The 26,735-nt window shown below is 46.4% G+C and overlaps 1 protein-coding gene across 1 annotated transcript in view; it reads right to left on the reverse strand.

Annotated features, from left to right (window-relative positions):
* URB1 (URB1 ribosome biogenesis factor) overlaps window positions 1–26,735 on the reverse strand; it is a 783,310-nt gene that overhangs the window by 89,664 nt on the left and 666,911 nt on the right. The window contains exons 34-35 of the mRNA XM_086933991.1: window positions 8,093–8,236; window positions 4,042–4,151 (exon numbers count right to left, since the gene is read on the reverse strand). Of these exons, the coding sequence (XP_086790117.1) occupies window positions 4,042–4,151; window positions 8,093–8,236 (254 nt within the window). The remainder of the gene's footprint in view (window positions 1–4,041; window positions 4,152–8,092; window positions 8,237–26,735) is intronic.

The following is a 26,735-nucleotide window of genomic DNA, read 5'->3' on the forward strand; positions in this document are numbered from 1 at the left end:
CGGTTACAACAATTGCACTGGCTACCTGTGATAAAGAGAGCTGTGTTTTAACTACTGGTGATGGTGTTTAGAGTGCGACAAGGTATCGGTCCGCTCTATCTAAGGAGGAAAGTAACAGCTTACAGCCCGGTCCGTGCACTAAGATCAAGCAACCGGAATTTGCTTCTCCCTTGTAAAATCAAGAAAGCCAAAGTGGGAGGACGCGCATTGTCACATCTTGCCCCTCTCCATTGGAATCGTTTACCGGATGAGCAACGGGCCTGCCATAGTTTGGAACAATTTAAGAAGCTCCTAAAGACTTGGCTCTTTCAACTGCCATAAGCCCTGTCCTAGTCTTCAACACTGTGTGTACCAAATGCGCAGAGAGATCCCCGTCTGGATTATTCGTTGCGCAATACAAGTCTTAAAATAAAGTAAATTTGCCAAAAGGGCTGAACCTGCAGCCACAGAAGAGAGGGGCCAACCAAGGGCCCAGAAGGCACGTCAAACCACACAGAACAGACAAGCGGGCCACTCAAAACACCATATTCCAGGAAGCAGGTGGGATAACGCCTCCCATCAAGCCCCGGAGGATCAACAAACCAGCCTACGGAGGGAGAGGAGGACGGAGCCCCGCAAGGAGACGCTGAGTGGCGGAGTCCGCATTAGTGTTAAACAAAAGGACCCCATCAAAGGGCATGTCAACCGGATGCTCCCTAATATTCTCAGGAAAAACAGCATCCTGCAGCAAAGCATGGTGATGGCGAGCCACAGAACTGGCCATAGCACGGCCGAGAGCATCAGCAATATTCAAGGCCGCAATGAGAATAAACGCAGCCAACTCTCAACCATCCAACACATGGTGCCCTAGATCAGCACAGGGTACACAAATGTGAGCAACCCAATATACCCTTGAGGGTTTGGGCAATAGATATGTTATGGTAATTGAACCTTCAAGGGTTTTAATTGTCTTAATGTTTCGAATATTATTTTAAATATCTACAATTGTACGACCTGATATATTTGATGCCGTTAATGCACAACAACTGTGACAAATGTCTTTTTAAGTTAATTTCTGTTTGTCACTGAACAGTGATCTTGCTCCTGAACTGACTTGGAAGTGACGGGCTGCAGCAAATTAATTTCAGTTGTTGAGAGCTGACTGCGATAGACTCAACGTTGTAACTACAAACGCCAGAATAATACGATAGGAGATTTTCACCAATTTTTTTAGATATCTTATCTGCCCAATTTCTTTTCTATACATCTATGAAGTCAGGCGAATAAGGACTTCAAACAGGTTATTCTACTAAGAGACATACAATCATTTTGATTTATGCTGTGTCGCACATTACCACCATATTCAGAATTTTCGTGATTGAGGGTCTCCCAAGATATGATTTTTTATGTCCTGAGGATGGTCTCGGAAACGCAAGAATAGAGACCGAAACGTCGACGATTGCTTTTTCTACCGGATAATAAATTAGATTGTAAATAGGTAGAAAAGCTTTTGCAATTGTTGTATAGAGAATTTTTATAGATCAATTTATTTGTATGTTCTCTTACAACGTTGTTTATCTATCATGTACCCTTGTAACAAATATTAAATCCGAATACTCTTTCATATACACCCTCTCTCTTGCTCTCTTTTGTCTCAAAAAGATCACTGTTCAGTGACAAACAGAAATTAACTTAAAAAGACATTTGTCACAGTTGTTGTGCATTAACGGCATCAGATATATCAGGTCGTACAATTGTAGATATTTAAAATAATATTCGAAACATTAAGACAATTAAAACCCTTGAAGGTTCAACTAGATCAGCACAGGCACTCTCATGGGAGACATGAGAAAGAAGGGACTCCACAGAATCCCACAGGCCGGAGGTAGCTCTGGCCAACACACAAAGAGTGTTGAGCACCTTCAAAGCAGCACTGGATGAACCAAAGATGTTACGCCCCCATGAATCCAACCACTGGGCCTCCAGAGACGGAGGAAACACCACCACAGGCAAGGACAGAAAAGCAGTCCGCAATATCGAACCCTGAGTAGAAGGGTGGTAGGAAAGGCCGTTTGGGTCTTGCAGAGCAGGACGGTGGAGATGCTGGAGCGGCTGAGGCACCGGATCACCCGTGGCAGGATGCCCCCAAGCCCCCAGAAGAGAGTTGTAGAGTGACGCTTCGAAAGGAAGGAACAGCTCCCGTCCACCAGAGCCCTGGTGGAGTTCTTCCAAGAGATTATCTGTAGGGAATGGGGTGACTGGGTCACCCATTCGCAAAATGCCAGAAGCCGTGGAAATAGCTCGAACAAAGGCAACAAAGGCCTCCGTAGGGCGCCGTGGGGGGGGAGCAATTCCTCCGTGGGCAACGGCTGCAAACTGAGCAGTTCGTCCCCAAGTCCCGCTAGAGGGGGAAGTGGCCACCCCCTGAAAGGTGGGGGATTCACGGACGAGTGAGGAACCTGAGGGACCCTCAGGGAAGGCGGAGAAGCTGTGGAGGAACCAACTGCGAGCTGCGGAAAAGAGGGTCCGAGGATTGAGGCTGAGGGGACAGCGAGGAGCCCTCCCTGGAAGACGCCAGTGAAAAAGCCACGATGCGGCGTCCTGTCTCCGGAGAAGAAAAGGGACCAGGAGATGACAAACCTCCGTAGAGGAAGGAACCTCTGGAGACTAATCAAGGACCTGGCGCCGGCACAGCGTCGTGGAGTACGCCACAGGCGATGGCTCAACGTCGATCGGCGCCAGAGGTGACATTGGTGGCGCCGAGTCGACCTCCACCACCACGTGCACCCTAGGAGAATGGGGCGGGGCCCTGAGCCGGTACGGCTAAGGAACAGCGCTGAAAAGGAGCTGGCTCGACCCCACACGGGGCAGCCGCCCACGTAGGGGACCGAGATGGACTCGGGAAAGCACCCCCAGGCCCTGGCCTCCACCCGTGACACTGCCAGGGCTGGGGAGGAAAGCCACTCAGCCTCCGGTAAAGCAGCCACCCGCTCAGAGGACCGAGGGGAACTCGGGGATAAGCCTGGAGTCCCAGCGACTTCCTGCGCCGCCACAGGGAGCTTCGTAGGGATTTGCGGCGACAACCTGAAGCCGAACCATTTGGCGCCGAGGCTAAAGCCGCCGGCGACTCGGTGGAAGGCTCCACGCGAGGCAAGGGATCCGCTGATGTCTCAGGAGGTGGAGGAGGGGCCAATGAAGCCTGCAGAGCTGCAGCATAGGCTGTCATTTGGGCCCTAATCGCCCGACGCCAGGAAACGGTGGGCAGGGTGGCGACAGGTGAGGGTGCACGTCCCGAGGGGAACCCGCGCCCTCTGACGAACGAGGACAGGGCCTCGATGACAAGCTGCAGGACCTACCAGTCTGCGAGCGACGCCCTTGGAGCCGTGGCGAAGGGCGATGTCGCAGTCGACCCCCCCCCCCCCCCTTTGCTGTGGCAAAGAAATTTTTTCCGGATCCAGTCTTACGCTTGGGAATAATTCTACGTTAAGGAATCTGCGGCTACATGTTCCTTTAGGTTGCCTATATGGGCATACATGACGGCATATGTATGTACACTTCTTCCTCTAGTGTTGTGTGTCTGTGCATGTGTCTGTGCATTATGCGAAAGCCACTGCTTTCGAATAAGTCAATCGTAATTATTTTGGGTTTTGAGAACAGGAATACAAAACATACAAAACAAAGGTCTGCATTAAGGTCATTCCATAAAGCCTTTGTTTAAATACAGAATTGTTTTAGGTATTCAGGTACGATCATAGAGCAATAGTGTTGATTTCCATCAAGTGAACTAAACAACATAAATCAACTTTATTTTTTCAAAGGTTGCTGCACATTTCCTTTTTTTTAAGGGCTTAAAGCGCCACAAATTATCGAAGAATTAAATGTATTCCATATAAAAAAACTTGAAGCAAACTATATATTTTTTTAAATTGGCTGAAACTGAGAACAATGTAAGTACATTGTTAACACTTGTACATTTGGTGGTGTATCTTCTCCTTGCTATTCCAAGGAATATTTCTATCAACCTCTCTCTGGGGGTCCTCTGGGACGTCTTTAGTTACTTACTTCTTATCCAAAAGATGTAAAATCCAGGTTAAAATGCTGTGATCTCGAATGAGCTCATATGCAGCATTTCTTATCACAGCAGCATTCTGCAGGATTTCGAAGATCAGGTCCTAAAAAAACGACAAGCAAGGCTGGTAAAAAAGGACATATTCCACATTGTAAGATGTTGGGCAATAGGAAATACAACTATTTGATTATAAAAGTGATTTTAAAACAGTGAAATATTTCTTCCCTGCTTCAGAAAAGTCAATTGGATTCTTCCTTCTGGTGGGAAATCAGGGGAATCTATCACAACAAAAATGAAATCACAAACAAGAAATGAAACTGTCAATTAATAATGATACAGTGAGTTGAAAGTGATTGAATTTGAGTATGCTTAGAATACACAGATGTTCACTGTTCACCCAATTGTCCCTATTATGTTGGATGAAACAATAGGCATATTAGCTCTTCTGGCTGTGATTGATGCACTCTTATTAGCTAGGCTTGATATTCAGGGTGATGTTGCCTGAAGATGGTTACGAGGTCATGGTTGAAAGGGAGGGTGCCAAGCTTTTCCCCCAAAGTTTTTAACTACTAGAATCTATGGGCAGTAAAAGATACGTGTCCACTTATGACAACAACTCTGATCAAACATGTAAGTAAAAGAGATAACCTATTGAAAAAATTAAGGCACATTGCAAACATCCTAAAATTCAAAGTCAATTAAATCTGTACCTTGAGAAGATACCTTTTCAGAGCTTCTAAACACAAAAACCATAAAAAAATAAACATACTAACATTGCACAACGACTCATCAACAAAAGAGGCAAATGCCTACTAACAGAGCCCACACAGAGATGATCTTGAATAAAACATTTATTCCCAAGCGCATAGTTCAGTAGTGTGCCAACTAGCAAAGATATACAGGGGAGGATAGACAATAAATTACAAACCTGCTGAATTTGAAGCATTTAAATATCACCAATGGAAAGTACTAAAGGGGACCATGAAAGCTTTATTACTGTATGCAGTAAAGAAAAAGTTGCATTAAAATGATTTGGAGCTTATAAAGAAGAAGTAATAAAAGAGTGATTTTGAAAAGCAATACGTGAAGCAACAAAATGGAACTAACAATGTAAAAACTATTCCTGTTACATTGGTTTCCCAGAAAAAAATAGTGCTTTAAGGACTGCTTCAAGCGTAGGGCTTTTAATGTCACAATGATTTTTGTTTCTAACTTTTCAATTTTTAATCTTCAACTGTTAAATTTGTCTCTGGTGTCTTTTTTAGATGAGGCTGTCACAACGTTTTAAAATTCCAATTGAAGTACTATTCAGTAGTGACTTGTAGCATCATGTAGTACTGCTAAGATTTTTTAATAACATTTTTAATTAATTATTACTGTTAATTAATTATCTCCTTTAGTTATCCAGTTACGAATCTTTGCTATTGAATACTGTTGCACGCAATAAACTTTATACCTAGAAAAAACAAAGATGAGGTAGGGTGACAGTCAAGCAGACTAGAAGATCATGAAATTTAAAGACACAACCAAGTGGCAAAATCCTTCCGGACAGTCAACAGCAGAGGAGGAACATTTGTTTCGAAAAGCTCTATTACCTTTATGGTGATTTTTACCTGGAGTACTTAATACATCCTTTTGTCCATCTGAAAGAAAGGGTATCTTCCAGATTCTCAGCCACTGTCCGTGGGAATGACAGATTCAACATTTCTGACTTGTCTAAATTGATTTTATATCCCACCACCAATTCAAGGTCATTCAGATAATGGACCACTTCTGCATCCTGCATGTTTAGCTCTGTCCACACAATGCGGATTCCCATTTCTTTCACAGTACTTTTAAGTTTCTTGGAGAAGGCACCCATAAATACTGGTCCCTTGGAAAGCTTATCTCTCTTGGCATCCTGAATAGAATTAAAGTTCTTTGTGGTTATATATCCCTTTGCAAATGGCAATGATGTCTCCATAAAGCTTCTCAAAATGTGTCTTCCGTTGCATTAGGTGAATGTGTTATGTCAATCATCACAAGCGGACCTTATTACAAACCAACCAGCCCCAAATATCATCCCATTTCTATCCTTTTTGCTATATGATACCGCAAGTGGGAGATCTTTCCACATTAAATTAGAAATACTGGTTATGTTTGGACCTAGCGTAGGTGAAGTAGCCAATCGGGTATGCTCTGTGTTACTTTGGACTTTCATATCTGCTTTGTCTGCGTTGCCCAAAACACTGATATCCAAGATTTTTGCTGTGTCACACCTTTCCATAAAATAATGAGTTTTGACTTATAGTTCAAATGTAATACAAAAATGGAAGTGTACAACTGTATTGGATTTTGTCTTTGCAAAGTTTTTCTGTGATGGGTCTTGAAGCCATTTCTCTTCTGTAATGTGGTTTTGTCCTGGAACACCATAGAGAACCAATTCTGGAAGGACACCATGTCTTAGTACCTCGCACAATCTCTGGGTATGTCGTGGGCCAACTCTGTGAACTCTATCTAAATGGACGTCTTGATCATCTCACAGATGGGACAAGAACAGTTTGGCTACGGATACCTTTAAGTCTGACCAATCTGTGCCATTTCTCAATTCTCTAGGTTGCAGGTTTTTCTTCTGCTAGACCTATTTTCCAATTCCTCTGCTTTTGACCAAGCTGCTTCTAGGCTACTCTCCATTTTCTGTAATTATTGCGAAGTGTCCTTTGTATATCTTTCTTGAGCATCCACCCTATTTACAACCTCTACTACCGGGATTTTCCCTGTCTAGGCCCCCAGGTTAGATTAAAGATCTTGAATTGTTTTCTCATTGTCACTTGAAATTTTCTCTCAGCAACATCAAATCATTTTTGTGTATGGTCATGTCGGCATTTTGAGTAGGATTACTGGATTAAGGCTTTCTTCCAAAATTCTTGAGCTGCCTCTACTCTCAGTCATTCACCCTCTGTAGCCAGGGAACATAGCAGATCCCTTTGATTGCTTTTTTTTTGTTTGGAGGACATGTGCTTTAATTTCCCCAGTGATCTTTGTACACTTGCAGTCTGCCAGGACATATTTGAGGATTTACTTGCCCTGATTTACCATGCTAATTCTCTAATGAGGCTGCTATGTTTTAAGGCTCGACAGAATCTGTTTGGTGTGTTTCACTTTGAACCCATGTAACGGGGAAGGGTATAAGAGGCAGGAAGATTATGGTTTTTTTAAATTGTCCCAAGGATGCCTTTTTTGCCTACGTTGGATCACTGGTATGTTGCTTTTCACATTTCTACAACTGCTCCCTTCATATTTCTCTCCAGGCATTGTTTTAAGTTTAATCGGACCTGCCGCTTCTCAGGACCACATGGGCAAATCCTAGTCATAAGCGCCAGAGGACCACCATCCCTCCTCACTTGTTCACTCACTGATTTCTTTGTATCCACCCTTGGTACTAGGATTTACCATGGAGGGTGGCAGCTTTATCAATACTGCTGCAGCCCTTAACTTCAAGTGTCTCTGTCCAAGTTCACGATCTTGGAGTAGGGTAGGAGACCTGACTCAATTGTGCAGTCCCCGCATTGCATTTATGTGGGTTGAAGAAGTGCAAACTAGATGGGGGTCTTGGGGTCCCTTTAGAATTGTTGTTTTCTTGAGCTGGATTAATACATTACCGGCCTTGATGCCGTTAGACTCCCAGTAAAGCAGGAAGTGGAGCACACATGTTTACGCTGCTGCCATGGTCCTTCCTCCCTTTATGTTTTTAGTTATGGTGCACAGGACCTTGTTACCAATACTATAGAGATAATATACAATTTCTGATTTTGAGTTTTAATGTACATTGGTGTTTGGTCCTAGCTCTCTTCCCTCTTAAGACTACCCCACTTCCCTTCATTTACCAGCTAGGAATTTGATGAGAGTCAAAAATTTGGGTCACTGCAGACCAATGCAATATGCTACAAATGTATAGTTGGGGTTTTATGCTTTTGCTTGTTTTTGATACAGTGTGATATGTCCTACATATTGCTTAGTATAACGTTTTAAAGTATAAACTTGTAGGGCATGGAATAATGTTACCTGGGTGGACCCACTAATCAGTGGGCTGTTGTAGAAACACATGATGATTTGAAAAATCCTCTGATTGTTGTACAGCTCATAGCAATAAACGTCTTGCAAACCTTCTGCCAAAAGTCGGAGAGTCCACTCCTGTTCGACTTTATGCTAGGAAAAAAGATCCACAAGTGAATTCACTTAACAAATGGCAAAATAAATCATAAAAGAACAAACTAAAAGTATTAAAATGCATCATTAAAACCATTTCTAGTATCCCCTGTGTGCAGATAAAGACAAGGGAGTAGAACAGCACCACTTTACAGAAATTATTTGTAAATTTCTATTCATGGAAGATTAATGACATCTAGACACATTACTCAATTATTAATGTGTTTTATGAAGCAAGTTTACAGTCTGATGTACTGAAAAAAATATGACTAAAACTGTCAAAAAGGGAGGGGTACTGCTAGAGAGCCTGCAGCAAGATGTCTGCAGCTTAGCTGAGCTCCTGCAGCCATTTATTAAATCAGACAATGGCAGAATAATGTGGCCTGAATAGACTGTGTTGCAGAAAGGTTGGAGAAAACACTAGGGTCCAAATCAAGCACCCATTGAGGATGATTGACATGGTGACCCCCGCAGGAAGAATGCCTGAGGACAAGGGGCCAAAAGGGGGAGCCCCAATTGGCCAGGAGACTGAGGAGAACGATTTGATTAAGCTGGACACACAATCCATGCTGGAAGTACGTAATAGCCTGGGATCCATTGATGGCAAAGTGGACGCTCTAAAGTATCGTTTTGGAATGGAATGAAAGAGCAGTTGGATAAACATTCAGCAGGAATTGATATGACTGAGCAGAGAATCTCAAATGTTGAGGATGATACTGCTAAGATCTCCAAGGCCCAGAAGGACATGTCAAGCGATGTAGAGAGACTTACACTGCTCAATGAAGACCTAGAAGCTTGATTCCACAGGAACAACGTACACATCTTTAGAATTCCAGAGACCGGGCAAAATGAAGTGTAAGTTAAGGATATATAGGGTTCATTGTTTGGCCGAGGGAAGCTGTCCAGGATGTATTTAATGTAAAGACTGGACATGTCCCTAGCACTGGGATCGATACCTGGAGCTCCTGACATTGGTGCCCTACCAAGATCACAATGATAACAAGATCTCATTCTATCCAGACTTCACAATGGTGGTACATGAGTCATGCCACAAGTTTCTAAACATTAAGAAGCTTATAGACCTAGACATCCAATACTCCACGCTCTTGTCCGCAAAATTGAGATTTACTTGACCAGGTTTAGTGCACATTTTCACAGAAGCGCAGGCAGCAGCAGAATTCTTAAACAAACACGTCTAAAGATGGGGCCAGCATAGAACGGCTCCCAGAATCATGTACACAACATGCTCTGAGTGAAGTCGTTAAAAACTACTGAGTTCTATAAACCCATGATCACTGTGGAAGAGAGCCTTGCTTAAGGCCTTCAATTATGTGACTAACTGTGCTTCTCTAAGGGAGAAATGATTTAATTATGAACTGGGTGGAGAAGGGCAGACGAGAGATGAGAGGATCCATGGTGAGGATCAGCTGGGTGTCATCGGCGTAGGAGATTATATTGAGGTCATGTAGTCTGGCGACGCGTGCGAGAGGTGCCATGTAGACGTTGAATAGCGTCGGGCTGAGGGACGAGCCTTGCGGGACGCGGCAGATGATATTGGTGATTCCGGAGTAGAACGGGGGAAGGCGGACTCTTTGTGTTCTGTCGGAGAGGAAGGAGGTAACCCAGTCCAGGGCCTTGTCACTTATTCCTGCGTCGTGGAGGAGTGTGCGTAGTGTGTGATGCCAGACGGTGTCGAAGGCGGCGGAGAGGTCTAGGAGGATGAGGGCTGCTGTCTCGCAATTGTTGAGCAGGATTCTGATGTCGTCTGTGGCAGCGATGAGAGTGGTCTCGGTGCTGTGGTTCTTGCGGAAGCCTGACTGGGAGGGGTCGAGGATGCGGTTGTCTTCTAGGTAGCGGGTGAGTTGGGTGTTGACGATCTTCTCGATGACCTTAGCTGGGAACCGAAGCAGGGAGATGGGCCGGAAGTTCTTGAGGTCGCTCGGGTCCGCCTTGGGTGTTTTCAGTAGGGCGTTGATCTCGGCGTGCTTCCAGCACTCAGGGAAGGTCGCCGTCTCGAAGGAGAGGTTGATAATGTTACACAGGTGAGGTGCGATGGAGCGGTCGGCTTTGTTGACGATGTGGTGGGGAGAGGGTCGGATGGGGCAGCTGAGTGGATGGTGCTCATGGTCTGAAGTGACTGACCATGGTGTGTTGAAAAACAGCCCTGACACTAAAATCAATTCCCCAGTGCAGGAAGGATGGGTGGGTAAGTAAGGAATTGCAGCGAGATCATGTCTCTACCACATAAGGCGTTACCAAAGGTAAGTAACTTGTCCATCTAACAAAGACATCTAGCTGCAGAATCCTTACCTTTGACTGATACCCAAGCAATACCTTCTCCGGAGGTGGGACTGCGGAAAAGCTTTAAAACGAGGATATCCTGCAAGACAGAGGCCAAACAAGTCCTCCCTGTGAACCTAAGCATCCAGGCAATAGTGTCTGGCGAACTTGGGCAGAGATGCCCACGTGGCCGCTTGGCAGATATCAGCAGTTGGAACACCAAGCTGGAGTGCTGAGGTGGCTGCCATCTCCCTGATGGAATTGCCATAAGGCTTTCAGGAGGCTGTTTCTTTGCTAAGGCGTAACATATTTTGATACAGAGGATAACCCAGCATGATATGATCTTCTTTTGGACAGCACGCCCCTTCTTTGCTCCCACGTACGTTCCCACAACCTTCTCTATTTAGGCACCCTGGAGAAGAATCTCAGCCGCTTACAGGTCCTACAGAACGCCGCTGCACGATTGGTGCTTAGATTACCCAGAAGAGCGGCTTCTGCAGCGGCTCTCCGGTCCTTGCACTGGCTCCCGGTCAGAAGCAGGGTAGAATTTAAAGCACTCTGCACGTGCCATCGGATCATTAATGGGAGATCCCCTCTCCCTCTACAAGGACTCTTAACACCTTATGAGCCTCCCCGTTCTCTGAGATCTTCCGGCTCTGGACTCCTGGTTGTCCCTAAGGTATCCAGAGCACGGATGGGGGGGAAGATCTTTTAGATGCCTTGCAGCCGCTAGATGGAACAAGCTGCCCATGGCCTTACGACAAGAGCCATCTGAGTCTATTTTGAGAGCTAAGCTCAAAACCGCTCTATTCGCTTAGTAGGTGTGCCGCTTCTGTATGGTCCAGTAACAAAGTAGCTCCTCAGCGCGGGGACACGCCGTTGTTCCGTCACCATGCGCTTTACAAAACCCCCTAAATAGAAATAGAAAATAAAGAGTTGGTCATCCACCTGGAACTCGTTGGTACGATCAAGGTAGAATGATAACACTCTTTTTGGGTCCAGAAGGTGGAGACACTTCTCTTCTTTGGAAGGATGCAGAGATGCATAGAAAGTGGGCAAAGTAACAGGCTTTCCCAGATGGAAGGGAGTTACAACCGTGGCAAAAAAGATGCCCTAGTTCTTAGCACCACTTTGTCCATGAAGACTGCCAGCTAAGGGGGCAGTGATGACAGTGCCTGCAGTATGTCACCCTGCTGGCTGAGGTAATTGCCCCCAAAAAGGCTGTTTTGATAGTGAGCAACCACAGGACAGTTGGGAAACAGCTCAAACGGTATGCACATCAAGAAAGTAAGGACCAAATTAAGGTCACATTGTGGCATAAGAAAAAGAGAAGGGGGAAACAAGTGGGTTAACCCCTTCAAAAACCTCCACCAGATGGGACTTAAAACGTGAAGGCTGATTTAGCAGCCGGAGAAAAGCTGAGAGGGTTGAAAGGGAGCCCTTCAAAATGCCCAAAACAGAGCCCTGTTGGGCCAAGGAAAGAATAAACAGGAGAATATCTGCCAGAGAAGCAGATAAGGGGCGTTCTCATATACTGATTTTGTGGAAGGAGTCTGGCTGCCAGAATAGCTTCGCAGACTTCGGGAAGAAGGTCAAAACTGTCAACTATCACCGCTCAATCTCAACGCATGGAGGCGGAGAGTGGACAGCTTCGGGTTTCTTGACCCTCCATCACTGTTGCGACAGAAGATCCTTCTAAAGGGGAAGCCTGATCAAAAGATCGATGCTCATATCAAGAAGCTCGGGATACCAAACTCTCTCCATGCCCAATCCGGAGCCACAAGAATGACTTGTGCCCGGTCGCTCCTGATCTTCTTGAGCACTCTAGGCAGGAGTGGTATGGACGGAAAGGCATTCAGGTCACCTGAGCTCCACTTGCGACAAAAAGCATCACCAAGTGAGAGTTGTCTTGGAAACTCCAACGTGCAAAAATGTTGACATTGTGCGTTCTCTTCGGTAGACTAACAGATCTAACCAAGGCTCTCTCCATCGCTGAAAGAGACCTTATGCCACCTCTGGAAGGGGACGCCACTCGTGAACCACAAGTCACCTTCAGCAGCGTTCGTCTGCGCTGTTTTTCAGAGAACCGGCCAGGGTAATGCCCTGTTGTTCCAGCCAAGTCAATAGGAGAAGGGCCTCTTGACAGAGAGTCTCCGACCCTACTCCACCCTGTTTGTTGCAGTATCACATGGCGGTTGTGTTGTCCATGAATACATAAACCAGCCTTTCCTTGATGGATGGAAAAATGGCTTTCAGTGCCAGTCGGATCGCACAAAGCTCAAATAGGTTGATATGGAGATTGGCTTCCACCAGAGACCAGAGTCCCCTGATCTCCACCTCCCTAGATAGCTGCTCCATCCCAGAAGAGAAGCATCAGTCATTACTGTGAGATCTGGGTGGGGAAGGGAGAGGTGTCTGCCTCCGACCCAGTCGTGGTTTGCCAGCCACCACTGCAATTCTTTCAAAGGGCCCTCTGATATCTGAAACAAGTCGATGAGATTTTCTCAATTCTGTGCCCATTGGAAATTCAGGTCCCACTGCGGAGCCTGCATGATCCACCATGCAGGATACAGGAGGACCTGAGGCCCAACAGCCTCAGAGTCAATCTCACTGAAATTCAGGATAGAGGCTGAAACATCGGTATCATAGCCTGAATATCCTGGACTCGCCGTTCGGGTGGATAGGCCTGAAACTGTCCGTGACCAGAACTGCCCCAATAAAAAGGAGTGTCTGAGAGGGAGTCAGGTGTGACTTTGGCACATTGATAGTGAACCCCAGTGAATGCAGGAGGTTTGCTGTAGTCTTGAGGTGGGAGACGACTGTTTGGAACCAGCCAGCCTTGAACAATCAGTTGTCAAGATAGGGGAAGACTGGAATCAGCACTCCCCCCGCCCCCCCGGGTGAGCAGTTTGCTCTACAAATACACTGATTGGTTGAATGAATCCCTGATCTCCACAGAAGGGCTACATCCACCGCCAACCTTTGTAAACACCCGACGGGCACTGGTGAGACAGGAGGGGAGCACTGCAAACTAAAAGTGCTTGTGGCTGACCGCAAACAGCAGGTAGCAACGAAGGGCAGGCAGGACGGGGTTAAGAAAATAGGCATTCTGCAAGTCCAGCGCTACCATACAGTCTCCAGGGCAGACAAGACCTGACCTAGGGTGAGCATCTTAAACTTCTCCTTTTTGAGGAAGTAGTTGAGGGCTCGGAGATCGAGGATCGGACAAGGGCCTCCGCCCTTAGGGACCAGAAAATAGCGGGAACAACAACCACGACCTATTACTGGAATAGTATAGCTCCCTTGGCCAAGAGAGTTTTGACTTCCTCGCGGAGTCAGGCAAGGTGATCCTCCGTCAGCCCATCACACACTGGAGGCATGGATGGAGGGGTAGTCTTGAAGGAGAGGGAGTAGCCCCTTCACACTATTTGCAACACCCAATAATTGTCCGAGGCGATGTCTCAACAGGGGTGGAGATTATGGCGTATTCTGCCATGAACTGGTAGCGAATTATCCTGGGGGATCGGACTAGGAGGGTTGTGCAGTGGAGGAAGGGATCATGGATTGGCTGAACTGCTGGCCTCCCAACCCTCGGAGTCAGGATGAACCATGTCCACGGACCTGTAGAGGTTGCTGAACCTACAGGCCCGCTGGCCTGTATAGGGATTGCTCAGTTGGTAGCGCCTCCCGGACCACGAAAGGAGCGAAAGGCATACACAGGCCAGGATGTTGTGGTGAGGCTCAAGGACTTGGCCATTGCCCGCAAGTCCTAGAAATGCTCAAGTGCGGCATCTGCTTCATCTCCGAAGAGACGGGAGCAATCAAAGGGCATGTCCAGAAGATTGTTTTTCCAGGGGATGTCCAAGCTAGATGTCCTCAGCCAGGTGTTGCCACGTACGGCCATCGGTGTGGAAATCGCTCTGCCAAGCGAGTCTGTCGTGTCCAAGTCATGTTGGATGGTGAACTTTGCCTAATCGCGCCCGTCTGAAATTGCTTGGGTGAGTAGAATCTGGTCCTCCTCAGACTCTGGGGCAGCACCTGCGCAACTTCGTCCAATATCGAATGGGAATAACAGCCCAAAAGGCATGCAGTGTTCACTGACGCAATGATACACTGGCGGAAGAGAAGGAAAATGATACTTACCAGTATGCATCTGTTCTTGGCATGTAGAGCTGTAGAGTTGTATACTTTAGCATAGATCACCATCTGGTGTTGGGCTCGGATGTTTGCACTTGGTTTTTGTCGAAGAAGTCACAGGATAGGGGACTCCTCCTTAGTGTGATATTGAGCATGGGCATAGACTCCATCTTCAGATTGTTTTTCGCCATGAAGGGTGATGATGGAGTTAGTAAGAGAATAGAAGAGGATGTCCATGAGATGTATCCAAATAAGATAATACTGCAAGAGATAAAGGTACCTGGCAGGTGGGTGGGCCTATACAACTCTACAGCTCTACATGCCAAGAACAGATGCATACTGGTAAGTAGCATTTTCCGTTTGAGGCATATGAGCTGTAGATTGTATACTTTAGCATAGACTGTAAAGCAGTTGTTTCCCCTTTAGCAGTGGCAACCTGTATCTGTTGCAGTAGTTTGAAAAAGTGTTCTTAATACAGCCTGGCCCACAGTAGCTTGTTGCTTTGCTTGCATATCTACACAATAGTGTTTAGTGAAAGTATGCGGTGTAGACCAAGGTGTAGCTTTGCAAATTCCATATAGGGGAATTTTCCCTAAGAATGCCATAGAAGCCCCTCGTTTGCGTGTGGAAGGAGCTCTTGGGGAGATAGTTAATGTGCGTTTAGCTTTGAGACAGCATATTTGTATGCATTCAACAATCCACCTTGCAATACCGGTTTTTGAAATGGTATTGCCTTTGTGAGGTGGGGAGAAAGCTACAAAAAGTTGTTTTGTTTTTTTAAAACTTTTAGTTCTTTCGATGTAGTAGAGTATCGCTTTTAACGACTAGAGTGTGGAGAGCGAGTTCGGCTACTAAGTCTGGTTGAGAGAAAAATACTGGAAGTTCAAACGTCTGATTAGGGTGAAAGGCAGATACCACTTTAGGTAGAAATTTTGGATTAGGCCTTAGAACCACTGTACTATGGTGTATTTGTAAAAATGGTTCTTGTATGGTTAATGCCTGGAGTTCACTCACTCTCCTAAGTGATGTGATAGCTACAAGGAAGGCTACTTTCCACGTAAGGAACTGCAACTCACATATGTGTAGAGGTTTAAATGGGGGACCCATGAGTCTGGTGAGGACTATATTGAGGTTCCATACAGGAGAAGGTGGAATTCTAGGTGGAATTATTCTTTTAAGTCCTTCCATGAAAGCTTTAATAGCAGGCACTCTAAACAATGATGAATGTTGTCCGTTTTGGAGGTAGCCAGCAATTGCAGTTAGATGTAGCTGTATAGATGTATATGCTAGGTTACATTGTTGTAGATGCAAAGGTTAACAGATAATGTTTTGGATTGAAGCATCTAGTGGATCGATTTTGTTATCTGTACAATAAATGACAAATCGCTTCCACTTTGCTGCATAGAATGCTATAGTAGTAGGACGTCAAGCCTCTTTAATGACGTTCATGCCGTCTGGATGGGAGATTGAGATAGCCAAACTCTAGGACTTCAGGAGCCAGATTGAGTTGATTGGGGTGTGGGTGTCTTTTCTCTCCATGGTCTGAGTGAAGAATTTGGGGGAGAGGTGTAGCTTTTGATAAGGCACTACTGAAAGTTCCAACAGGGTTGGGAATCATGGTTGGCGTGCCCATGTTAGAGCAACTAGGATCATTGTGCGGGAGCGTTGTTTGAGCTTCCGAACCAGTAACAGAATGAGCGGAAGAGGCGGAAAAGCGTATGCAAATCTGCCTGACTAGTTCATCCATAGCGCATTGCCTTTGGACAATGATTGTGGATATATGGAGGTGAAGCTTGGGCATTTTGTGTTTTGCTGTGTGGCAAACAGATCTATGTCTGGATGACCCCACATTTAAAAGAATGGAAGAAGAACTTGAGGATGAAGTTCCCATTCGTGGATCTGCTGTGTTTGACGACTGAGTAGATCCGCAATCTGATTGTGCACTCCTGGTAGATGTTCTGCGGGGAGATAAATGTTTTGGGGAATGGACCATCTCCATATGCTTTGCACTAGTTGTGAAAGCTGAAAAGAGTGTGTCCCTCCCTGCCTTTGTAACTTGTACATTCCTGTCATGTTGTCTGTACGGATTAAGACAGCTTGCCTTTCAGCAAGAGTTGGAAAGACTTTAGTGCTAGAAAGATCGCTAGTAACTCCAGATGGTTTATGTGGAGTTGTTTTTGTTGATGGGTTCTTATCGCCTGAGCGGTTTGGTTTTGGAGATGAGCTCCCCAGCCCGTGAGCGATGCGTCTGAGGTTGAGGAACGGTCGCCCTTTGGATAGGTTTTGTGTATTCCACCACTGCAGACAGCGATGTGTGCGGCTGTCCACCAACACCAGATCTGTTAACTGTCCTTGAGCTTGGTTCCAGGGATGTGCTAAACATTCGTGTACACATCTGAAGTCTTGCATAAGGAATGATGAGGATGCAAGAGGTCATCATCCCTATTAGCTGCATAAACATTCGAACTGGAAGGGAGTGTTGAGGTTAGAACCTTGATATGAGAGCTTGCATGCTGGCTATCCTGACTGGTTGGGGTATGCAAGGTCTTTTGATGTATCTATTGTGGCACCTAAATACTGAAGGAGGTGAGACGGCTGAAGGTGTGACATGGGTAGGTGTATTGTGTATCCCAAGTCGTGGAGCAACTGGATTGTTCTGATTGGGGGACCGATCCAGTCCATCCACCATAGTTACGTTCCAGTCTCCCCCACATATGATATGCGTGTTTGTGAATGTCTGTAAGTGTCCCCATATCTCTTGAAAAAACTCAGGCGCATCTATATTTGGACCGTATACATTAAGGAGTGTTATGTGTTGCCCGCGTAATGTGTCGGAGACTATCACATATCTACCATTGGGGTCCTGTACCACTCGATGTGATTTGAAGTTCACCCCCTTACGGATCAGCATGATTACCCCCCTCGAATAGGAGGAATAGGAAGCCGTATAAGACGATTCCGCCCACCGTTTACCTATATGTTGATGTGTGTTAGGTGCAAATGTTCTCCTGCAATATAGCCACATCTATTTCCCATCTGTTTGGATAGGCAAACACCTGCCTTATTTTCTTTGGTTGAGTGAAGCCCCTTATATTCCACGTGAGGAAGTTTAGGTGTGTTCTACCTGTACGTCTAGTGTCCCGAGTCATTGATAAGGCCAGAACGGGCTATATAGGATTAAGTAATAACCAGAGTTGAAATCAGAACCCATCGCAATGCAATTGCATACATCTGATCTACCAGTCCCATGCCACAGAGGACACAGTATCACGACATTTCTCAACTTTCTTGGTCTCTCAAAACAAACAGAACCCCTGCTCCCTCCCACTCCAGCAACCCAAACCTGCCGAAGCCATATTCCCTTATGAGACATCCCCTTCAAACTAGAACAATTCAACACATTTACACCCTCACAATAGAACTTATTTATGGGGTTACCCTTGTGGAGGTCCGCTTGGGGCATAACTAGACACCCAATGTATTGGGTGTGGACGACACGTATATCAGATTATTCATACATGTTTGGTATGTCTGTTTGCCCGTACCCCCCACCCCGCCAACATTAGCTGTAACGCGGATTGTTTTCAAACCCACACAATATATGTCGTTCATATTTTAGCAGTTAGAACAGGACTGGTACGTTCCCCCAACAACAGTTCTAGCTAACACATTGCGGTTCGTGAGCTGATCTTGCAAACAGTTATTTGTCAGATATAGATGACGGACATACACAAATGCAGTGGTTTAATCGTAGGATTGTTCAGCATACTTCTGTAGCCCCAATCAATCGAATTACTGCGCCATCAGCATCACATATTCAAGGATCGACCAATGTGTGCCCGTGACCAGAAAGAGCAATGTATGCCGATCCATTCTTACAGGACCTCGCAACCCAGCAAAATATTTTACGATAAGTCCAAGAACAGTGCCTTACAGTATCAATGACTATCCAAAGCAATTTGGGTTTACAGTTAATGTGTGATTTGGCCTCCCGAATGTAAATGTAAATGTATTTGAGCTTGTATAGCGCACAGCTACCCACAGTAGGTTTCCCGGCGCTTGCTTAGGGAACCCGTCCTGGTATTCCCCTGTGAGATAACCCCGGCAGGGTATCCACAAGGTGAAAGCCAGGCATCCCGCCGCGAGGGGCCGTTGTGGAGATTAAGCAAGCTATTGCCCAGAGTCGCAGAGTGTGAACCCGTGAGTCGAGAAAGCACCGGAGCGAGAATTATCGAGTCCGTGGAATTTTTGAGCCCAAGATCACCCGAGGCGGGCATTGAACCCTTGGTCCAGGGCCGATCTCAGATTCCGGGTCTGCCGCCTCTAACCCCTGAGCCGTCGCCGTTTTGCCCCGAACAGATACCCAAAGCTGGTCCATGTTTACCCAGTCACAATCACAGGAGGTCACGTAAGTAGCTGCATGGGCCACATAATGTTCGTTGCAGCACTTTGCCCATCACACTTATCCACTCAACAACCCATTGCTTCTTGCCAACGGTAGTCACAAGGATCCCGCCCTGCCCTCCTACAATCACGAAGAGTCTTACCGCAAATCTCTTGTGGCCTTACCAGTACAGTTATTCTGAGTCTTGACGTTGTTCCTCATGATCTTTAGTCCTTCGTTCTTGAAGCACTTTTTTAATGAATTCCTGCTCCGCTTTAGGTGAGGATAACAGCACCGCCTTGTCGTCCCAAGTCACGCGTAGTCTGGCCGGGTATAGCATTGAATAACTAATGTTAAGGTCCCTGAGTTTGGCCTTGACAGATGTGAATTCCTTCCTAGCTTGCTGCACTGCGACGGTGTGGTCCGGGTAGAATTCTAGTGAATTACCCTCGTGGGTAATTTTTCCTTTCTCACGTGCAAGGCGCAGGATGGTGTCTCTGTCGCGATAATTTAATATCCTCGCTACTATTGGTCTCGGTGTCGCTCCAGGTGGTGGACGAGGCGCAAGGGATCTGTGTGCGCGTTCCACAATGAAGATTGGCGACAGCGCTTCTGCTCGGAAGAGGTCCTTGCATAGTTTCTCCACGTACAATTCCATTCGCCAGCTGTTTGTTGTCTCCGGCAGGCCTGTGATGCGCACATTATTGCGCCTCGAGCGCGCTTCCAACTCCTCTTCCTTCGCTTTAATCACCTCTAGGACGCGTTCCATGCCAGGACATTTGGTGGCCGTTGTGCGCGTTTCATCTTCTACAGCTGAGATGCGTGTTTCGGCCTCATCCAGCCGTTCACCGTGTTTTTCTTGTTTCGCTGCCATGCCGTCCATCCTGCATGTCAAGTTATCCAGCTTACTGTTTAGGTCTTGTAAATTCGCTTGAATAGCCAATAGAATTTTTTCCATGTTGCTGCTTGGTGCCTGATCCGATGCCCCATCGTTGTCCGACATAGTTTCCAAGGGTTGGGGTGCTTTTTTGTTTTCAAAGGATATTTTCTGCTGTTGTTTATCCGGTTTCCCCATCGCCACTGCCCGTGGGGTAGTCGTCTTCGCCGTGTGGACTGATGCCCTGGTGGTTCTTGCCGCCGTCGCCGTTTTGCCCCGGAGCGTGAAGGACGTGACTGGGGTCTCCGTGTGTGATCGCAAATCAGGCGCTTCTTCCACTATGGATCAGGGGTGCCCCCATTACCACGTGCATACCACGTGCATGCGCTGCATAACATCAAGGCTTTCCGGTGGATAGGGTGACCCGTTACTCCCATGTTTTTCAGCTCCTTTATGGAGACGTAGCCGGTTCCACTATGCAGCCTGAGTGTTTAGAAAGGGGCTCGTGTCATCTCCAGCGATGGAGCCTTCCACGGAACCTAGGCAGACCATGTCCTGAACCTCCCTCACATTCGCAGCATACTGACGGGTCTTGGGGATCTCGGTCGTTAATGTGGTCGCAGCCTGCAGTTTCGCGCCGTTTTTACGTTTTACATGCTATAGGCAGCAGTGCTCGAGCGACGATGTTCCACCCAAATATTCCCCAGCAGCATAATCTTCGCATATTACCAAACCAGGCATGCCAGGCGCTGTCACAACCGTGTCTCCAAGCCTCCTTTATCACTCGTTACGGCCAATTGCATCTGCCGATCTCCGGCCGTATCGGCGCCGCCATTTTATTTCCTCTCAAACCGGGCTCAATGAAAGCAAAGCAGTGCCTTACCAGCGTTCCAATATGCGGGTTTGCTAGTCTCATGTATGTGCAGTCACATATCGCCCCCACCAGCTTGCACCATGTTCGAGACGTCCTCCGTACTCACAGAGCCGCATCATACACGATCGGGTCGGCAGTCTTGGCCTCCGCCATCTTGTCCGCTATGCGGTCCCGCACTCAGATCCTCACTGTTTTGTACCACTTTGCCCGCGTCTTTTCATTCCACCTTCGGCCCGCACATGCTCGGTGTCATCCTACACCCCAATATTTGATTAGTTGGCGGAATGGCAGGGCCCAGGGCAGGGACAGACCGTGTCGCAGTCGGTCGTCCGGCGGAGCTGCGGATTACACAGCCATTCCGCTGTGCGCCCCCTAGCGCCTGCCCTTCGGTCACAGGTGAATTTGATAAGGAATATATGAAAGAGCTTGCCCCAGCCCTACTGGCTGTTTCGAAGAGGTGATGGCATAAGTGTGATTACCACCAACGATGCATGAAGCAGTTGTGAATACTCAAAGTCAGACAAGCTACAGAAGAGGTGTGATTCATACCTCCCACTGTCACTAATAAATAACATTGGCAATAACATATTAGCCAAAATAGGGATGGGATGACTGATGCCACTACTGCGTAGATAGGTACTGCCGGACTGTAAGAAAGTGCCCTCTTTTTGCATGGTTGCCCCCACTTTTACCAAACTGCTGATGTACTTTGACTGAGTGTGCCCTGGGTTCCTGCCAAACAGGTACCCATGGCCTATGTTCTTTACCTAAAACTACATTAAGACAAACCCAATTGGCACTCTTTGGCCACAGGTCAGTCCCTTGTAAATGGTCTCTAAGGGCTGCAGCACTTACTGAGCCACCCTTGGAGGGAGTGTGTGAGTGAGTGTATATATATATATATATATATATATATATATATATATATATATATATATGAATGACGCGGAGAGGGGCACGGGTGCTGTGTGTTTCTGTGTGGTGGCAGCGCGCCCATAAGACAGAGTGCTTGTAGTCTGGTGATGGCTAGAGTTGGTGTGCACGGGTGGCATTGAAGTGGCAGCAGGGGATCACTGTGGGCACATGAAACACTCATCTGTGCTGCTCTCACCTCCCACATCCCATGATGCCCCCTCCAGCCTGGACACGAAGCACAACATGCCATCAGTGGCGTGCCAGGGGGTCGATCCTCAGAGGCGCAGACTGATGTGTGAAGAATGGAAGGATGGCACAGGGAATGTGTGTGGGCACACCGAGTGTGTGCGGCCTATGACAAGCGTGGCACGTTATTCAATAAAATATCGCATACTCATCGGAACAAAAGTCTGCTAAGTGGTGGACACGTTCTTTTATGCACGAAGGAACAATTTAAGGATTTTGGGTGCCGGGGTCGAACATATTTGGGGCCTCTTTTTGGAACAGCTTTGAATTTATGTTCCGACTTCTGCTCTTTCTTTCATGCCGTCGTTCGCCAGGTCACTGAGAGTGCACATGCACATTCCTCTAAAGTTGTTACATGTAATATTCAGGGATAGTGACGTGTGTTTTCAATATTGTAACACAGCAGCCGCTCACAAATATTACTCCAAATAATCTGTACCTCCCTCCCATTTCTCCAATGTGAGGTAGTATTCTGAACTTAAAGAATCTGTTTGTGGCTGTTGTGTGAAACAAACTCAGCATTTTTCTGCTAAGTTTCTGCAATATTGGACTAAAATTCCACATTAAAAATAAATTAAAGGAAAACGCAATTTGAAATAATTCAAGATCAGCAGGGCAAGACTCTGCAGTACTCTGTCAGACACGTTTCTAAAGTGCACCACATGGCATGGGAAATGCTTCTTTGCCCAAAGTGTCGGTTGTCTTGAGTTGTCTTGTGTTAAGCCCTGAGCCACTTCATGGCATTAGAGGACACCTCGAGGGTTTAATTTGCTTATCTCACTACACCACTATTAATAAGTAAGTGGACGTAAGGTTACAGGGTGAACATGCTTTTATCAGTATGAACCCATTTCATATAGTAAGGGTGACATTGTCGTGACCCTGCAAATTCCATTAATAATTTGCTTACGGATAGATCTGAAAAAGTCTGACCAAACCATCACACCTTTCGCTTCACCTTCCCACATGGGCCCCAGCCTGCTGATATGACATGGCTGGTGCAGTGGCACAGGCACCTAGAGGCGAGTGAGGCGCAATGCTGCCCCTTACGATGTCCAGGGCCATTTCCTTATGTACAATAGAGTTTGTGGTACCAGCCTCAGGTGACAGGCAGCTAGTCTAGTACTTTTATTTTGCTTCCCCTGCTTCTTGGATTTTCCAGGACTCAGCCAGGCTTGTGTTTAAAAAAAATACACAACATGGTACCCATTGGAGGTGAGGTTCCGTAAATTCTGAACCCGTTTCATAAATGTCATGGTTTCGTTACGAATTGGATAGTGGCGAACCATAACTAGTGAGTGCGGCAAATACGAGTGATTTCCCTATGTTAGACCAATGGAATCACTGTGTATTTAGGGATTTCATTCTGAACTTTGGGTTCCATTTTGTGTATGGCAGCCATTTTATGGTTGCCCTCACATAGGCCGAGGACTACGGCCGAACGAGTCTTTAGTACACGTTAGTTGACTTCTGAATGACCTGAGTGAACTGAACCCGTTGCCTATAGCTGACCTTGCTATGCCAGTTCCTTGCCCGGTAGCTGATCGAGATTGAGGATCAAAGCACAGGACAATGTTGAGTTTATTGCACACACACACACTCCCCTTATCCTGCTTCTTATCTGTTTCTGTTCCTTCTTTTATGGTCTGTTTATGATATGGGTTGTCGTCTTTTATTATGGGTTTGTCCGGCTTGTGCAAGAAAGAATGTTGGGATTTCCTGTGTAATTAATGGTGGGCTGGACAACTGAAAAGTGGGTTTGTCGTCATGCGATACCTTTTGCAATGTTGCCTGTGATTGGACAAATTGTAAATAGTGGGTGTTTGTCCAGAATGTGATTTTTGGCATAAAAGAGGGATGACTGGACTTACGAATTTGAGCAGTCTCCTACGAATCTACCTGTGTTGTACTTCGTGGACTTCTGTTTCTGGCTGCAGCCAATAAACTTGATCTTTGACGCCACCTAGAAGTATCCGTTGTCTCTGTATTCTAAGACAGGTGAACCCGAAGACTTTGGGCGTGCACCTGGCGCCGCTGGGTTCTAAAACCCGGTTCTTCAGTTGGCGCCCAAGTGGGGCTACTTCAGCGATACTGGTCCAAGCCTGAAGATCGTGAGGAGCTTCCAGAATTTCCTCACGAAGAGGGCCCCCACTTCATCGACCCCGGCATGTTGAACGTGGACTGAAGGTTTTTGCTGCGAGGCTTCCCACTTTCCGACGGCTACGAAGGACTGCTGCCCTGACTGTCGCCCTGTCTTGGACCCTTTGTGACTATTTGTATGGCGAGACGATAGACGGGTCTTCTGGTGACGTGACTGATACCTTAGTTAAGTATAAGTGGGTCGCTCCCAGTCCTTTGTTTTGGGTTTCCCTTGGATCTTTGATTTGGTACTTGCAAGCACCAAAGCCGAGGGACTCGTATATTTGCGAGACTATCGTTTTTGGTAATCCCTTGAAGTTTGAAGCTAGATTAGTGAGCGAAGATGCCTGGTCTTAGCAAAATTAGGAATTTGTTTTGTTGTAGTTGTAACAGGGATTCCCGATTGGAGGACTCTTGTCCGATACCTCCGGTTGGAACTCCGACTTATGAGCTCTATTCTAAACATGGCATGGACCCCTTTACGTTTAATGAAGTATGGGTCCGTTATACTAGGAAAGACGGTGTCTTAACCCCTTCACTGCTGGCCCGTTTCCGCCCCTGTGCTGTAAACAAATGAACAGGGGCGGGCCATGACGAACCCCAGCCGTCATCAGCACACGAGCACTGTAGTGCATGACGGCTGGGGTTCGTCATCAGCATGGAAGGGGTTAAAATGGCCACAGCATGGTAGTTTCGAATCAGAGATTTTAGATAATTTGGAAGTTAAACTATTTAAGAAGAAAGCCCGGCCGGCGATGTTTGACTCTTTCCACCTTTGGCGTAAGGAAGCCAAACAGAGAGCAATTAAACAAGCTAAAAGAGATAAAAGAGAAAAGGGTATATCGATAATGCAAGCTGCTAGGCAGTTTAAAGAAAATGAAGAAGATCAAGCGATTGAGGAGTTGCATAGGCAACATAAAATGGCCATCGATAAATGTTATCCAGCTTTGCCACCTCTTCTACAAGGTGCAACGAAGGACACTGAAAACGATCCTTTGATGTCACATTTGTTGAGTTCACCACCCCCTTATGTGCAGAGTGCTACGGCACCTCAGTTACCTTTAGTTGCGCAACCTCCAGTTGTTGTGCTTCCCGTTGTTGCTCAGCTGCCAGCTCCTCTTCAGCTGGTTCCTCCTCCTCTGGCGCAGCCTTCTCTAGGGCCGCCGACTTTGCTATCAGTTCCGCCTCAAACTCCTACGACTTTTTCTCCTGTACTTGCAACTTCTTCTCCTCCTACTCCTACGTTTGTTTCATCTCAGCCTGCTTTGTCTCCTGTCCTTATGACAACTTCTCCTTCTGTTCGACAGAGAATGACTGATACTGTTACTGGTCTTTTGTCTCCTTTCTTTGGGTCATTGAGTGTGACCCCTGTTTCTGTACGTAAACAATTACGTAGCCAGTTTCCTGGTCCCGAAGAACGGGCAGTGTTAGATCTTTTGGCTCGTAGATGGGGTTTCTAATTCTTTGAGATATAATCTATAGTCGGTTATGGATGTCTTCCATCAATGGAAAGCACCGAAGCAGAGGTACGTCTTCAATGTTATGTGTACTTTCCTCCGTGAGGAATGGGAAGATAGTGAGTTGGGTCAGACCCCATTGGAGTTACTTGATGTACAGTCCGAGTTTGCGAAAGGGACGAGGGTGCAGGGGGGGGTAGAGGGCGGATGGTGGCACAGCAAGGCACCTACTGGTGAAACGGTATCGGATAACTCCTCCTGCACTGGCTTGGAGGGTAGTTTCCATCAATTCGGAAGAGGAAACATCTAAAGAATGTGGGTCTTTAATAGTTAAAAAAAGTTGTGTGATCTCCGGTAGAGTTGTTAGGGAGTTAAACCATCTTGGCGAGTCACTTCCAGACTATATTGGGCATTTAACATTTCAAAAGCGGAGGTGGAGAAGGAGAAGTGTGGCTCACTGGTTAGAGCAGGCAGACCCTGAAGCAGAGGTCAGACCCGGGACCAGGGTTCAATTCCCGACGCGGCAGGGTCTTGAGCTCAAATGTCCACGGACTCGATAATTCTCGCTTCGGTGCCTGACCTAATCATGGGTTCATACTCTGCAACTCTGGGCATTAAGCTTGCTTAATCTCCACAACGGCCCCCCCGCGGCGGGATGCCTGGCTTTCACCTTGGGGATGCCCGTTAGGGGCTCTCTCACAGGGAAAAGCCAGGACGGGTTCCCAAGGCAAGCGCCGAGATGCCTCCGGGTAGTCGAGCGCTATATAAGAACATACAAAAAAAAAAAAAAAAAAAAAAGCACCAAAGTGACGGAATGCCCAAACCCAATGATGCCAATCAATCAAATTAAACATTTTTATTCAATACTTAATTAAAACATCAGTCAATTTACATCAGCATATTTAGAAGCAAAATAATAAAATGCACATGTGCCTATTATAAATAGCGTAAATTAAGTCTTGCTCGATAAGGAATAACCGAAATCAGACTACAACCAAATATTAAAAAGTTAACAGAGCACCCTTAACCTGGGCGGTAAACAATAAGAAATTTGACTAGTTCAATTTAAAAGTAAGCAGAGCTTTGACCACTCGCTACTGGCACCATGAGAGAGTCACGTGTAAAGGGGGATAACTTGCTTATTCGATTGGAATTAAATAGTATCTTAGGCCATGGGACATCAATGATAA

This window comes from Lissotriton vulgaris, chromosome 8, assembly GCF_964263255.1.
Source record: "Lissotriton vulgaris chromosome 8, aLisVul1.2, whole genome shotgun sequence".
Classification (NCBI taxonomy): domain Eukaryota; kingdom Metazoa; phylum Chordata; class Amphibia; order Caudata; family Salamandridae; genus Lissotriton; species Lissotriton vulgaris.